Source organism: Salvelinus sp. IW2-2015, unplaced genomic scaffold (genome assembly GCF_002910315.2).
Source record: "Salvelinus sp. IW2-2015 unplaced genomic scaffold, ASM291031v2 Un_scaffold19, whole genome shotgun sequence".
NCBI classification, from domain to species: Eukaryota; Metazoa; Chordata; class Actinopteri; order Salmoniformes; family Salmonidae; genus Salvelinus; species Salvelinus sp. IW2-2015.
In genome coordinates this window covers 1,381,286-1,398,016 of record NW_019942505.1, presented here as the reverse complement: position 1 = coordinate 1,398,016, position 16,731 = coordinate 1,381,286, and the positions used below count along the sequence as shown (strand labels likewise).

The window sequence follows — 16,731 nt, the reverse complement described above, 5'->3', positions numbered from 1 at the left end:
TTTTTGGACTCACCTTGTTGTGCTGTGCTCACTTGAACAGGAAGGTGGCGCGGCGATCCTTCTTGTGGGCTCTAGAAGGAGGCCAACATCTCGACTTGGAATTCTGAGTTGGATGACCGTTCAAAATTGTTTTCCGTATTTTCCCAGTTGGAGTTAGTTTTATACGAGTTCCCAGTTGTCTTGAACTCACAAAAGTACGAAATTTCCCAGTTCAGAGTTTCCAGTTGTTTTGAACGCGGCAGAAGTCATGCTGGATTGACAGCATGGCCAATGTATTCAAACTTTTCTGGCCCATGGCGTTACTCCCTTTTCCATAATATCCAATTGGTAGTTACGATCTTGTCTCATCGCTGCAACTCCCATACGGACTCGGGCATAGTCAGCTGTGACACAGACTGAGATTGAACTCGGAGCTGCAATGGCGCATTAGTACTCATTGTTGAATTGGCAATTTCCCACTTGTTGTGTATTGATACGTTTTATCTATAGTTTCTCTTCATATGACAAGGATTGAAAAGGATTTGCCAGTAGATTGCTGACTTAATGCATGATGATGACTCCTTGTCTAGCTTGCTAGTTAAGATTTAGAAAGTATGATGTTGACATGATCAGTCCAATCAAAGCTATGGTAGATATAACGCGATTTGACATTTTATCTGTGGCCAATGACCTTGAGCCTTCTTGGATGAGCACTTCTAATGTAAGTCTATGGCAGCATCCAAGGGGCTTGAATTTTCGAGCTCTACAAAAGAAATCAGCCAAGATCTCAGAAAAACAATTGTAGACCTTCACAAGTCTAGTTCATCCTTGGGAGCAATTTCCAAACGCCTGAAGGTACCACGTCCATCTGCACATAAATCAACTTGGGGGAGTGGACATTTACTGCCGAGGCCTTAGAAAACACTGGAACTATTGTATCTCTCTTGCAAGTTTGTATAGCTGTAGCATGGGCTTGGTCTGAGGAGTAGCAGGTAATGACATATGCAGTGACATCACTAGGGCTGGACTTCAGGCTTAATAAAATAATTTGGGACGATTCCTATGGGGCAGAACTCATGAGAGACATCAGTTGTATATGTGATGTTTGATCTTTGACTTCTGTCTACAGCTGTACATGTATTTCGATTAAAATTGTTATGATTTATAAGTGCACATTTTGAGTGTTCCTTATTTGTTAAGTAAATAAAACAGAGCACAGAAAAACGGAACCAACATTTGGCAAGCTTGCCAGGAGGGAGTGAGTGCAACGCTACTGGACGGAACCTGAACCCCCTTCTCTGATCACCAAATTGTAAGGTAAGCAGACACCTGTTATATCGAAGTCTGTAATTTATAAGAAGTGGGTGTTCAGTGTTTCGCGGGTATGTAAAAGCGCCGCCTCCCTCTTGTAATTGTAAAAACAAAGGAACCTAAAATGTGCATGTATAAGTCAATGAATGTGTGGTAATTGTTGTATGTCAATGTGTGTTATATGTCATATGGATAAGAAGAGTAGCTCGCCTTCTAGCGTGTTGGGGTGCTGGGGTAACTTCCGGAAGGGTACTCAAGAGTAGTTAGGATCAGAAGCTGTATCTAGCGGGAAAGTTCTGAAAGAGGCGATAACCTATGGGGCACCTGGAAGATAGGAATAATATGTTGTCTGTCCTTATGTGTTTGGTGTGAGTGAAATGCGCAGTGGGTGAGGAGATAAACGAATCGAGAATTGGTTATTTATGATAAGGAGGAGGATAAGGAGGAGGATGAGGAACAGTATATAGATAAAGGCATTAAATTGGAATAGTATAAGAAAGGGATTTTTGGAAGTGAAGACAGCAGGAAGGAGTTCTGTCATTGTATAAGAAACGGCGGGTTTGATAAAGATAATACCTATATGACGTATATTACCCTACACCCCAAGGAACTAGTAATACCCTCAACATATTTTGTATTAGTTGACATACGACCTATAATTACTTGTAGGAGGATAGATAAGGATACTTTTAAGTGGAATTGGTGGAGAGGAGGTTTTGTTTTATGGGCATATGAGAAGACAGTGGAGGAAATAGAGTTAAAACTGATACAATACTATTGATATTATTGCAAGTTAGATAATAGGTAGGAAAGGCTAACATAGAGCACCTACACCATTATCATTACACAGCTGACTGTCAAATAAAACCAAACAGATGCTCACCATGTCTGCAAAGGCCTGCAAAGTAGGTTTTATTAGGTAATGGCCAATGGTGGAATAAAAAGTTAGGAGTAGGACAGAAGTTATTTGAATAACAGGTTGAACATATTTGTTAGTGACACTTTCCTACCATAGGATAGTATAGGAGAGGTACAACCCTACAACCCCTAATATACCAGTAAAATTATTACAAGGAAGTGGTGTTCTGTAGAGATTTTCATAGAAAATTACTTTGTGACGCTATCACCAGGGGGAACTGGTGAATAAAATATTACTGATACTCTACCCTTAGGAATTGAAGTCTAGCATGTGGTTGTCTATGTGAGGCCCGTGTGAGAAATATATTTAAGTTTAGTAGAACCGTTTACTATTTACCATAGCCTGGAGTAAGTGAGAGTAGAATTAAGATTTCAGTATCACCCACTGTTGTTTAACACACACTGAAAGGAGATAGAGAAGAATATAGGCATATTCCTACATATTACACGCACTTTAGAATAACCCTATAGAAATTGGAAAACACATTACACGCAGACTATCTAAATAAAAAGCCGGAGCACCATGGCACAGTCAAACCAGAATGAGGAGATAGGAGCAATGAAGCCTGTTACGCCTGTTGATTATATGCAAAAGAAGTTTACTGCTGTGGAATTTACATTTCCTTTTAAGAAATGGCATGTTTGGACAGAGATGGTATGAGAACATAGATATCCAATGGCTGGTTCATTCAACAAGACTAGGTTGGATTTAGTCAAGGAGGTATTTCAGACAAGGAGAAGGGGATGAAGAGAAGTGCCCTTGTATCAGAAACGGTGATGGGAATGATGGTGCTGGAAGAAAAAGGAGGCACAGTTCCTGGAGGGAGTTTCCCTCGCCACCCCAACTCACTCCACAAAAAGGACAGACTGGAAGACCCTAGACATCTGCTCAAGTTGTTTCTACAGGCTCACCACAACCACAGCTTGCAGCTCCCCCACATTCACATCAGTCACACCTGTGAACCTGGTGCCTGCAGGGTATGTGCTTTTCACCACTCAACATTATGGTGACCCACAAACATGGACTCGAAGAGGAGGTGGGCCCGCCAGAGCCCTTCGTGAATGGAACAACACTCAATGCTGAACCTGTGGGCAGTTGGGGCATGTGAGTTCGCAGTGGGGGAAATGGAAGAGGTTACAACAGGGGCAGAGGAAACTTTGGGTCTGGGTCTGGGGAGAGGTTTACAACAGGGGCAGAGGAAACTTTGGGTCTGGTAGAGGAAGAGGTTACAACAGGGGCAGAGGAAACTTTGGGTCTGGTAGAGGAAGAGGAAACTCAGCCCCAGTAACACTCGCCCAGAGCTGGAAATGCTCCCCGGGGCCACTTATGCCCTATGGACAAGGAGGACAAGTTCATGACAGAGGACAGCCATGGCCAATGCGAAATCAGAACACCAACAGTTATTATTTCCCTCAGAATCAACAATTTAGAGAGCAAGAGAGCAAGAGGGTTTAGAGAGCAAGAGGGTTTACTAAGTCCACAGGCACACCTATTTAAAAACAGACCTTATGTTGAACAGTTGATTGAAGCTATGTGAAAACCTAACACATTGGCTATTGATAAGGTTGAGYCACACACAGGTTGCTGTGATTGTGCTAGAATTGATATCAGCATAGCTGATGAGGCGGCCAAGATGGCTGTTTCCCGTTGTCACACACATCCATTTTATTTTTTGTTGTTTGTGTCAACTGAAACTACTGATCTTGAGAAACAGCAGCAGGCTGATATTCTCAAATCACCAAGTGTGGAGGGAGAGAGGGTGTGCTCTCTGTCCTAGGTCTGGCTTAAGGCTACATCTTTTGTCTGACATGCCCTGTTTACCATCAACCATGATCTTTAATATTTGCCGATTGGCTCATGGATTGAGCCATTCATCAAAGGGGGGATATTAGGAGGAAATATTTCGGCCCAATGGTTTTGCCAAAATTTGAATCAGCACGTTAACAATATATATATATATATATATATATATATAATATATATAATATATATATATATATATTATTATATATAATATATATAATAATATATAAAATGTTCATTTATCGTTGCATATATATATATATATATATATAAACTGTTCATTTATCGTGCGCGACATGTTTGTTATATAAAATAGACAAGGGAACTCCACGCAACCAGGAAGTTCCCCACCCCAAAAAAACCTTTGTCCACTTTGCTATGGATTTCATAGACATGGTAGAGCGAAAAGAAAGAAAGAGAAACTGCCCTGGTGATAATTGACAGGTCACCAGGTGGGTGAAACATTTTCACCACCAACTGCGTTGCGCGAACAGTTGCAAAATTGCTAGTTAGGAAATTATACTCAGGTTCGGAGTGCCTGAGGTTTGTCTGCAGACAATGGGACACATCTCATAGGAGATGTGGTGCCCAAGTGGCCAAAATATGGGTGTTGACCAGAAGTTTGAGTCCATCTATCACCCGTGGAGTAACGGGATTAATAGAGGGCTAATTAAATGATCAAAGGGGATTGCAAAAGCCTGCCATTCCACAAAAATGCGCTGGGTGGAATGCTTGACCCTTGTCCTCGTGAAAATGCGCAGCAGCCTTAACAAAGGTATTGTGTACACCTTATGAAATGTTAACAAGACGACCAATGAACAACCCAGGGTGAGACCTATGACTGACCGACAGATAGACATAACTAAGACATAGTGTGACCATTTTGAGTACATGAAGGAACTAACTTCTGTTGTAAGTTTTTCTCTACTCTCACACTAGGAAAGCAGCAGAACCAATCCACGAGGTCCGGATGCACCATCTCTCCATCCCAGGCTTCTCCCAGGTTGGCAACCATCCTGCTTTAGGACACAGAGGAGGAAAGAGGCTGAGATCCACCGATGAGGAGGGGCCAGAGGAGAACGGGGAGACCACAGCCAGAGGCCGAGACCAAAGGCCAGAAGAACCAACAGAGGTTCTGCCACAGAACCTGAAGAGTCATCAGATGTCGAGGACCCATCATACACACACACTATGGTTGTGAATCAAGAAAATCGCTACCATGGAAACACACATGCATGGTATTTATTGCTCTCCAAATCCTACTCTTCCCTTTGTGGATGGGGATGTGAGAATAATGAATGGGTGAAGGCAGTGACATATGTAGGATTACAGGGAAAGGGGAACACATCTGCACACGGTAATGTGATTTTCCATAAACCCACCTCCACAGCCTTTCTGTGAGAACCCAGGCAGCTGGAAAGAATGATTTTATGCAAAGGAACAATACCAGGGTTCGACAAAGAAACAGCAATTATACTATTCTGATGTTGGTCACTAGGGGAAGGAAGCAGCATAGGAAGGTGGATTATCCAATAGGACAACAGGAAATAGTTCAGATGCAGCTAAAGAATTTAAGGAGGGTTGATCCATTGAGACTAAAGGCCAAGGTGGACAAATTCTTAGCGTACAAGGTAATGGCTAAATGTCCTCTGGTCTGATGAAACAAAAATAGAACTGTTGGCCATAATGACCATCGTTATGTTTGGAGGAAAAAGCGGGAGGCTTGCAAGCCGAAGAACACCATCCCAACCGTGAAGCAAGGGTGGCAGCATCATGTTGTGGGTGCTTTGCTGCAGGAGGACTGGTGCACTTCACAAAATAGATGGCATCATGAGGTAGGAAAATTATGTGGATATATTGAAACGACATCAGTCAGGAAGTTAAAGCTTGGTCGCAAATGGGTCTTCCAAATGCACAATGACCCAAGCATACTTCCAAAGTTGTGGCAAAATGGCTTAAGGACAACAAAGTCAAGGTATTGGAGTGGCCATCACAAAGCCCTGACCGCAATCCTATAGAAAAGTTGTGGGCAGAACTGAAAAAGCGTGTGCGAGCAAGGAGGCCTACAACCTGACTCAGTTACACCAGCTCTGTCAGGAGGAATGGGCCAAAATTCACCCAACTTATTGTGGGAAGCTTGTGGAAGGCTACCCGAAACGTTTGACCAAAGTTTAACAATTTAAAGGCAATGCTACCAAATACTAATTGAGTGTATGTACACTTCTGACCCACTGGGAATGTGATGAAATAAATAATTGCTGAAATAAATAATTTTAGATTTTGAGGGGACGTAGTGTCACTGCGCAACTAGAGATCACGGCGATTTTCAATCACGGCGCAACTAGAGAACATTACCAACCCCTACGCTCAGTGTTTTCCGCTGACTGCCCCACCACTACAGAAAGCACTGAGCTAGGCTGAAACACCTGCATTTTGGAGCTGCCTTACTCGAGAAAGCAAAAAAGAGACCATGTTTGTATGCGACATTATTGACTTTTTTTTCTTACATTGTTTGTAAACTGATATGTGACACATATTAATGTCAAAATAACATGCAAAACAGGAAAAAATCATGTTTATTTATTTATTTTATTTTTTATTTTAGCTAAACAGGTGGGGCTCAAAAACAGGTAGGGCTCTGAATTATGTGTTGCCACTGGAAACAGGTAATTCATTACACAGTGTGTTTTTGCAACTATTGTAACACTGGGTGTGTGTAAAATTAGACGAACACTATCACACTGTCATGATAATGTTACAACACAAGTACTGTAATTTAAAGTAGATATTTTACAATACATGTAGGTTTGGTCAAAGGCAAAATGGCAAGACGGCATCTTTTATTGGTAATAAAGTGTGGGACAGCTTCTTTCTGTGTATAAATGAAAACAACTAGTTTCCACACTCATCATGTTCAGTTATGATTATTGGCTAACCATTAAGACGTTGGTTTATCCCGTGGGAGACCTAGATTCAGATCCTGACCCTGACTATGGCGCCCAACTGTGGGACGTTCTCTTGGGGGGAGGAGGTCGGGTCAAAGGGAGGTGAATGTAGCAGATGTTGAGTCGGGCCCATGATCTCGTGATATAGCCCTGCTTGCAACTTCAAAATCAGTGTCACCCTTGGACTCAGCGGGAATTTCCTATTGGGCTAACGGTTAAGACTCACGGTTTCTACCGTGGGGGACCTGGGTTCAGATCCCACCTTTGACATGTGCATGCATTCTCAGTTACTTCTCATTCTCATTCCCTCTCTCCAGGAGTCTGCTCTACATCCAGCAGGGGTCATCCTCTCAGAAACACAAGTAACCTGGTGTATGTGTGAAGCAGAGAACGAGTGTCCTCTAGCGGCAAGAGATGTAATAAACAAACAACAATAAACAAACAACAATATATATGGAATTCAAATACAATTTCTGTGCAGAAATTCTACAAGTCTACTTGCGTGGTTTGGTGATCCATGCTTATGGGATGAGAACCTTGCCTGAGCCCTGAAGATGTGTTAGACATAGTCTAGTTTCAAGCTGGGGRGGATTGGCTGTCTGGCATTTGGGTGGTCCATTTTTAGCCTTGTGGGCCTGTCAAACAATTTTTTATGCAAAATTATAATTATCTGGCTAATAATAATGGGGGCCTCAAGGAAAATAATGGGCCAATGTGTTAGAAATGCCATCGCCGATTTTTGGTCTCAGTCCACCCCTGGTTTCAAGTCTCCGGCAAGGGTAGTCATATGTGACGGACTGCATTAAGACTGTGTTAGACTGTTGAGCTAAAGCCTAGGCATTGGTCCTGTGACGTGGATGGGTCTCTTCAAGGACGAGGTCAAAGGGGGGTGAAGTGTACCACAGGTGGTTCAGTGACCACGCTCGTGTGAAGAGTGTCTTGTCTGAGACTTTAAAAATTGCATTGTCTGGTTTATAGGAGACCTGGGTTAGAACACCGTCAGTCAAGCTAACACGTCTTCATGTCTCAGCCAAGGTTGCTCATCATATAGCCTCGTGAGCGGCCTGATCCCGCGAGCTTACATGAATGGTTCGCTACACATGGTCATCAGTTTGGTAATTACGAGGCTACTCATCACATGGATGGATCACCAAACCACCTATATTGCGCTCTCATTAAATGAGGTGCACAGATCCTTATGCTTGTGTATTGTTGTTGCGCATTAGGTCTGATTTCGAAACCCAGTCAGTTATATTGGTGCCATGATCTCTGAGTATGAAGTCAAAGGGAGGGGGGGGGGTGAAATGCAACCCAGGTGGTTCGATGAACCTTGCTGGAGACTTGAAGACTTGTGTTAGCTTCTTGAACTAATTCCTATGGGCTTTATCTAAGTGGGCTAACATGGTCTTGTGACATGCAGGAGACCTGGTTCGAACCCAGTCAGTAACAAGAGCAAGATTAAAAACGGGAACAGAAGGCACATCCATGCTCCAGAGAGTCTTAGCTTTCAGGAATGGGGTCATAATGGCTTATAGCCAAAGCGGCTCAAACGCTAGAGACAAATTCATAGAAAGAAAATAAATTGAGCATGCCACATTGGCTTCAGAAATGACCAGAAGCTTCTATTTACCACAGAGAGCGTTTTATTCTATATGCTCTCCTCTACCTTTTCTGTCTTGCAAAGTACCAGGATATTGTCTTTGGTTTTGAATCTGAATAAAGAGCACTGAATTTGGAATCTGAATCTGAATGCATCTGAGAAGTTGATTAAATTAAACTTTGATTAACATTAAATTATGGTTTGTAAACTTGATACACAGACAATGCAATATCTACCATATTGAAACTGAATATATGAATATTGAATTTGAATATTCAATCAAATGTCAATTTTATTTGCATTTAATTCAGTTTCAAATCATGAAAGTTCAATTTATGAATTCAATGTTTCAATTTGTGAATTAAACATTCAAAAATATTACATTTAAATTCAATATCCTAATACAAATTATAAATATCAAATACAATTTCTGTTGGCACTGAAATCGCTCCATATGTGGTTCTAGGGCCAAAGGTCTCTCAAAGCAATATTTTCCAGACTAGTACCTAAAGCAACATATTGACCAATAACCCTTCACATAGGTGTGGTCTGCCACATAAATGCATATGAATCAGTCAAGGATATTCGCATTGTAACACAATTTGGTTACAAGACTCAACATAGACAGGTTGGTTGTTTAGCAACAAAACCGAGGCGTGCGCAACTAAGGGGCAAAACGGACAGGGTTGGCTTAGATTGTTGACAACATGGAAGCTATATTTAGTCTCCAATGTTTATAAGCATTGACATGAAATCAGTCAAAACACCTTAAAACAAGACATGGTATCAATAACAAGATGAAACGAACCACTTACGTTTCCACACATGGCAGTTTCTTTTCATTCTCGCTAGCAATCTGGCCATCCAGAATCACAACAGGCTAACTTCTGCCACATGGAAGCACACATCGTTTTAGTGACGTTGTCAACGAATCCATCAATTTGAAAGAACATTCATATCAACCACACAGTGGCGCTATAACGGGCACAAGTTTATATCTTGATCTGTTTGACTTGAGTGCTAAAATTTGGCACACATGCTCTGGGATATGAGTCTAGCTAGCCATGCGATATCTCAAACGCCACAGGCCCGATTTAGACTAAACTTGGGTGAATTATGCGTCCTGCCATAGGGATCCACTATATACAAAATTACACTGATTGGCACAAGGGGTGCTGTATAGTAATCAACTGTACGTACATTAGTCACACAATATCTCAGGCACCACTGGACCAATTTTCTTCGGTYAATGACAGATTTAGCATTTTTACAAAATTACACTGATTGACCCAAGGGGGGTGCTGCATCATTCGTGGGGGACTACATGTTTACTGTTTCCTTTTTTCCTCTTACTATTATCTATCCTGATGCCCAGTCACTTCACCCTGCCTTCATGTACATATTTACAGTTGAAGTCGGAAGTTTACATACACCTGTCTTAGGTCAGTCAGGATCAACACTTTATTTTAAGAATGTGAAATGTCAGAATAATAGTTGAGAGAATTATTTATTTCAGCTTTTATTTCATTCATCACAATCCCAGTGGGTCAGAAGTTTACATACACTCAATTAGTATTTGGTAGCATTGCCTTTAAATTGTTTAACTTGGGTCAAACATTTCGGGTAGCTTTCCACAAGCTTCCCACCATAAGTTGAGTGAATTTTGGCCCATTCCTCCTGACAGAGCTGGTGTAACTGAGTCAGGTTTGTAGGCCTCCTTGCTRGCACACGCTTTTTCAGTTCTGCCCACAACTTTTCTCTAGGATTGAGGTCAGGGCTTTGTGATGGCCACTCCAATACCTTGACTTTGTTGTCCTTAAGCCATTTTGCCACAACTTTGGAAGTATGCTTGGGGTCATTGTCCATTTGGAAGACCCATTTGCGACCAAGCTTTAACTTCCTGACTGATGTCGCTTCAATATATCCACATCATTTTCCTACCTCATGATGCCATCWATTTTGTGAAGTGCACCAGTCCCTCCTGCAGCAAAGCACCCCCACAACATGATGCTGCCACCCCCMTGCTTCACGGTTGGGATGGTGTTCTTCGGCTTGCAAGCCTCCCGCTTTTTCCTCCAAACATAACGATGGTCATTATGGCCAAACAGTTCTATTTTTGTTTCATCAGACCAGAAGACATTTAGCCATTACCTTGTACGCTAYGAACCTTTGTCCACCTTGGCCATTTAGTCTCAATGGATCKACCCTCCTTAAATTCTTTAGCTGCATCTGAARTATTWCCTGTTGTCCTATTGGATAATCCACCTTCCTATGCTGCTTCCTTCCCCCTAGTGACCAACATCAGAATAGTATAATTGCTGTTTCTTTGTCGAACCCTGGTATTGTTCCTTTGCATAAAATCATTCTTTCCAGTTGGTACTGCCTGGGTTCCTCACAGAAAGGCTGTGGAGGTGGGTTTATGGAAAATCATTACCCGTGTGCAAGATGTGTTCCCCTTTCCCTGTAATCCTACATATGTCACTGCCTTCACCCATTCATTATTCTCCACATCCCCATCCACAAAGGGAACGAGTAGGATTTGGAGAGCAATAAATACCATGCATGTGTGTTTCCATGGTAGCGATTTTCTTGATTCACAACCATAGTGTGTGTGTATGATGGTGTCCTCGACATCTGATGACTCTTCAGGTTCTGTGGCAGAACCCTCTYTTGGTTCTTCTGGCCTTTGGTCTCGGCCCTCTGGCTGTGGTCTCCCCCGTTTCTCCTCTGGCCCCTCCTCATCGGTGGATCTCAGCCTCTTTCCTCCTCTGTGTCCTAAAGCAGGATGGTTGCCAACCTGGGAGAAGCCTGGGATGGGAGAGATGGTGCCATCCGGACCTCGTGGATTGGTTCTGCTGCTTTCCTAGTGTGAGAGTYGAGAAAACTTACAACAGAAGTTAGTTCCTTCATGTACTCAAAATGGTCACACTATGTCTTAGTTATGTCTATCTGTCGGTCAGTCATAGGTCTCACCCCTGGGTTGTTCATTGGTCGTCTTGTTAACATTTCATAAGGTGTACACCCAATACCTTTGTTAAGGCTGCTGCGCATTTTCACGAGGACAAGGGTCAAGCATTCCACCCAGCGCATTTTTGTGGAATGGCAGGCTTTTGCAATCCCCCTTTGATCATTTAATTAMCCCTCTKTGTAATCCCGTTACTCCACGGGTGATAGATGGACACAAACTTCTGGTCAACACCCATAATTTTGGCCACTTGGGCAACCACATCTCCTATGAGATGTGTCCCATTGTCTGCAGACAAACCTCAGGCACTCCGAACCTGAGTATAATTTCCCTAACTAGCAATGTTTCCACCACCAGACCAGAGGACATTTCTCCAAAAAGTACGATATTTGTCCCCATGCGCACAGTTGCTTACTATTTGCATTATTTATGTTACAAAAGAAAAGGACTGGCTCATCTAGTCGATCTACTGCATTTTCTATGTGTTATTTATAGGCAGAAAAGGGCCTCATATTGTATCATAGGTTGAAAGATACGGAGAGACAGTTTATGGGATGAATGAAATTGTGGGCATAATTGCATTACTTACCTATAGCCTACATTTCCATATCTAGACACAAGATGTCACTATACTATCAGTACAGACTGTCAACGACAAATATTTATATCAAAAGACTAAATAGAGCATACAGGGATAGAACAAATAGGRGTAGTGATTGAGGAGACACAGCCAGAGCAGGGCTTGAACCATGTAACTATGGAGTTGCAGAACAAGTACAGGACTAGACCTCTTAGCGGAGACTGTAGTAGGTTACACTATATGAGAGAGAGAGAGAGAGAGGCGAAGGCAACTTTACCACAAGTGCTGATCTAGGATCAGGTCCCCTCCTGTCCATATTGCCTAATCTTATTAATTATGACCTTAAAGGCCAAACTGATCCTATATCAGCACTCTGAGACACTGTAACACAGTCAAATCTCTACAAGTACATAGGGCTCACTTTGGGATTTGGCCTAGACCAAGTCCCTCACACTGCACACCTCTCTGATGGCCCCATCCCACCAATGTAGCAATCTTTGCAAACGGCAACAGTGTAGCGCCCCTTACAGGTCTCGAACCCATGTTCTTCAGCCCGTAGTCAGACCTGCTAACCACTGCTTCAATAAGTATTGACCCGTTTTGGGGGAGGTCGTAACAGGTTTACCTAGACACGGTTCGCTACACTATAATAATGTAAAATTCATAACTCAAGTCATACGTAGAAGTATCCGCTGCCGCAAGACTGGTCTTTCTGTTAGGCCTATCTCTCTATAGCCTACTATCCTATTTTATCTCTTTTGTCGCTTCCCACAACGATGCTACTGAGGGTTGTGGAGCAACAGTCCAGTGTGCTGTTATGTGCACACCGCGTAGGCTTTTCTCCCAGTGTCGACTTGGGTCTACCGAATGTAGCCTAATGAAATTCACGGGAAGCCCTCAGATCAAAGCGTTGAAGATGACCAATTTCATGCAATGATTTTTAACATTTGTTGAATAAATAGGCTTATATAGTTGATTTAATTCATTTCCATGTTACCAATATGTTGCTGTTTTTAGAATAGACTGTTCACCGTCGTCTCATTTTCACTTTAGCGACGCAACATCCTCTGAATTTTCCACAACTCTACGCGATTACGCGCGTAGCCAAGAGGACGGTAGAGATTTGCATCACAGGTGCTCGTGGACCTTTGTGCGTAATTTTGGACCACTTTGCATGTTCAGTGTATAAGCGAATTCATTTAATACATCAAAGGGGAAAACACCAGAACAGTCCTACAGCAAGAATGGTTCTGCACCTCTAACGTTCGGTTGATTGTAATTGGGGCATGCGTTTTATTGTTTATCCATAGCGGACTGTCGGAGTTTCGATAAACCTAGATGCAAAAAACAAAACATAGCAAATAATTGGAAATAACACGAGGCACTGCTTGATTATGAGGGTATCCATAATCTGAAAAGCATTTTTATTTGTAATTTTAAGGAAGGAAATATTACAGGCTTGAATAACGCTTCTGTCCTGCACAATAGAAGACAACATTTGTAAGTATGCCTGCGTTATAGCCTAGATCACAACCTATGATTTGATTTTGCACCTGTGTTTCTTTTTGCATGAATCTGTCAATGCAAACTCCACTGGATTAGAACAATTAACCTCGATTATTACAATGGTTTATCGAGTCCAGCGAAAATTGTGCTTTAACGTCTATAGCCTATATATTTTTTATTTAGAATTAACATCTCAGTACTATGTTTTGGATTAGGCTATATTTATATTCAACACAGACGCTTGAAAGGTGAATAGGAATGCAAAATGTCGGTATAGAGATCTCGATAATATTGTATACCATTGTGGAATATCGTGCCCATGATTGTAAATGATGAATAAATAAGCTGTAGTAATTAAATCCCAAACCAACCCCCACCCCTTCTACGCGATGGGCAGTGTGTGGATCATGATTGTCCAGTATTGCCAAGCCATGGTATTACAATCTTCATCCCCATGCCTATGGTTTTGCTTTGTGTAGGCTACATCCATGGCATGGTTGACTCCAATCATCCTTACATTGCTATTGATCAGGGTTTCCCAAACTTGGTCCTGGGGCCTCCCAGGGGTGAACGTTTTGGTTTTTGCCCTAGCACTACACCGCTGATTCAGATCATCTAATTTTGATAATGAGTTGATTATTTGAATCAGCTGTGTAGTGCTAGAGAAAAATTGGATAGTGAGTTGATTATTTAAAGCAGTTGTGTAGTGCTAGAGAAAAAAATGGATAGTGAATTGATTATTTAAAGCAGCTGTGTAGTGCTAGAGAAAAAAATGGATAGTGAGTTGATTATTTAAAGCAGCTGTTTAGTGCTAGAGAAAAATGGATTGTGTGTTGATTATTTATAGCAGTTGTGTAGTGCTAGAGGAGGGGTGTCAAACTCATTCCATGGAGGGCCTTGTGTCTTTTGGTTTTGCTTTTGAATTAAGACCTAGACAACCAGGTGAGGGGAGTTCCTTATTCATCAATCAAGTACAGGAGAAGAGCGAAAACCCGCAGACACTCGACCCTCCGTGGAATGAGTTTGACACGTGTGCTAGAGCAAAAACCAAAACGTCCACCCATGAGAGGCCCTAGGACCGAGTTTGGGAAACCCTGCAGTTGATAAATATGCTCATAACAGAGGAATTGTGTCACCCTACTACCTAGAAATCACTACGCAAAGAATTTATGCTCCTGCAGCAGCATGCTTATTATGGGGTAATAGCATTGCAAGTGTTGATGGTATCCTATGAATGTATTTAAATGGTCATCTGTTTAATATGGTTGTTGTTGCCATTTTCCCCCTTTAGTTAAAAGACATGGTGAGATTTCTTTTTTAAATCAACTCAGGACCAATTATACCATTGTGCATTTTCAATCTGGTTTGTATCACATGTACTTTCCTGTCTCCTGTCTGATTTAGAGTGTATATCCCATGTTCATTCTGCTGGGGTTTTCTGAGACTGCTCCGGCTGTATACTTTTGCAAAGCTCATCAGCATCAACATCTTCAGCTACTTCAAACACATCACGCCACAAGAGGAGGGAGCCTAGCTGCTTTTGGCATTTTAAAAAGACGCTGATCAAAGAAGAAGTCAAAACTGCAGTGAAGAAAACACCTTCAGTAAGACAGTGAGTTTCTTGAGTGAACCAGAAGACTCCACCGGACCTGTGCCCTGGAAACAACACCATTTGACTGAGAACTATCAGAGTGACTGCTGACCTCACAGCTGTAATTGTTGTTTTAAAAAAGAAAAAMAAATGTGTGGGCATCTCTGGTGACCTGCTGGGTAGCAGTGGTCTTCTTGTGCTGTAGTAGGAGTGGATGAACCACGATTACCATAGTGGGACAATGGCACGGCCAGGCTCTGGGGTGCTGGTGTCGGTCAACGGGCTGGGGTACCCCCCTCAGAACCTGGCCCGGGTGGTGGTGTGGGAGTGGCTGAATGAACATGGGCGCTGGCGGCCCTACAACGTGACAACTTGCCACCACATAGAGAACGTACTGAAGGGGGATACGCGGGGGACTGTGGTCCTTGGACAGGTGGATGCCCAGCTTGCCCCTTACGTCATAGACCTGCAGTCCATGCACCAGTTCAGACAGGACACAGGTAAGAACCATTAAAATAAACTGTGTAGTTCATCATCATGTGATACATACAGGGGTCACAGACAATGATATAACTATTTCCTATTATTTATGAATTTCAATGGTTGAATAGATGAACAATGTAAAAGGTGCAGTCCATGCCACAGCATGCAGTACATTTTATTTACAGTGCCTTCAGAAAGTATTCACACCCCTTGACTTTTTCCACATTTTGTTGTGTTACAGCCTGAATTTAAAATCGATTACATTTAGGTGTTGTGTTACTGATCTACACACAATACTCTATAAAGTCAAAGTGGAATTTTGTTTTTAGAAATTTGTACAAATTAATAAAAAATTAAAAGCTGAAAAGTCTTGAGCCAATAAGTATTCAACCACTTTGTTATGGCAGGCCTAAATAACTTCAGGAGTAAAAACGTGCTTAACAAGTCACACAATAATTTGCATGGATTAACTCTAACTAACAAGATTTTTGAATGACTACCCCATCTCTGTACCCACCACACACAATTATCTGTAAGGTCCCTCAGTCGAGCAGTGACTTTCACGCACAGATTAAACGACAAAGACCAGGGAGGTTTTCCAATGCCTTGCAAAGAAGGACACCTACTGGTAGATGGGTAACATTTTTTAAAAGAAGACATTGAACATTCCTTTGGTAAAAGGAAATTAATTTATTTCCATGACAGATTTAAAAAGCAATTTTGGACTGACCATTGTAGATATTTTCAAATACATGCAACTTAAAAGTTTCATATCAAGACATTTCGATTTGAATCTTTTGGATTTCAGAGTAATCTTGAGGGAACCCTATTTGAGTCAGAAAATATATACATATGGTAGGTAAGATATATATATATTTATATATAAAACATTGCAGAGAGCCTTTCCAACTGAAACTCTTCAAGAAAAATATAAGCTACTGGAACCCAAACTTTAAAATAACTGATATTGGAGGGAATGTTGGAACATAACTAATGAAATTACAGTTCTGTAATTTCATGTACGCTTAGTCCAGTATAAACTAATGTAT

At 41.8% G+C, this 16,731-nt stretch overlaps 1 protein-coding gene across 1 annotated transcript in view; it reads left to right on the top strand.

Annotated features, from left to right (window-relative positions):
• The first annotated feature begins 12,711 nt into the window (after positions 1-12,711).
• LOC112068032 (E3 ubiquitin-protein ligase DTX1) overlaps positions 12,712-16,731 on the top strand; it is a 61,347-nt gene continuing 57,327 nt past the window's right edge. The window contains exons 1-2 of the mRNA XM_024135025.2: positions 12,712-13,602; positions 15,013-15,699. Coding sequence (XP_023990793.1) covers positions 15,414-15,699 — 286 coding nt within the window. The 5' untranslated portion in view covers positions 12,712-13,602; positions 15,013-15,413. The remainder of the gene's footprint in view (positions 13,603-15,012; positions 15,700-16,731) is intronic.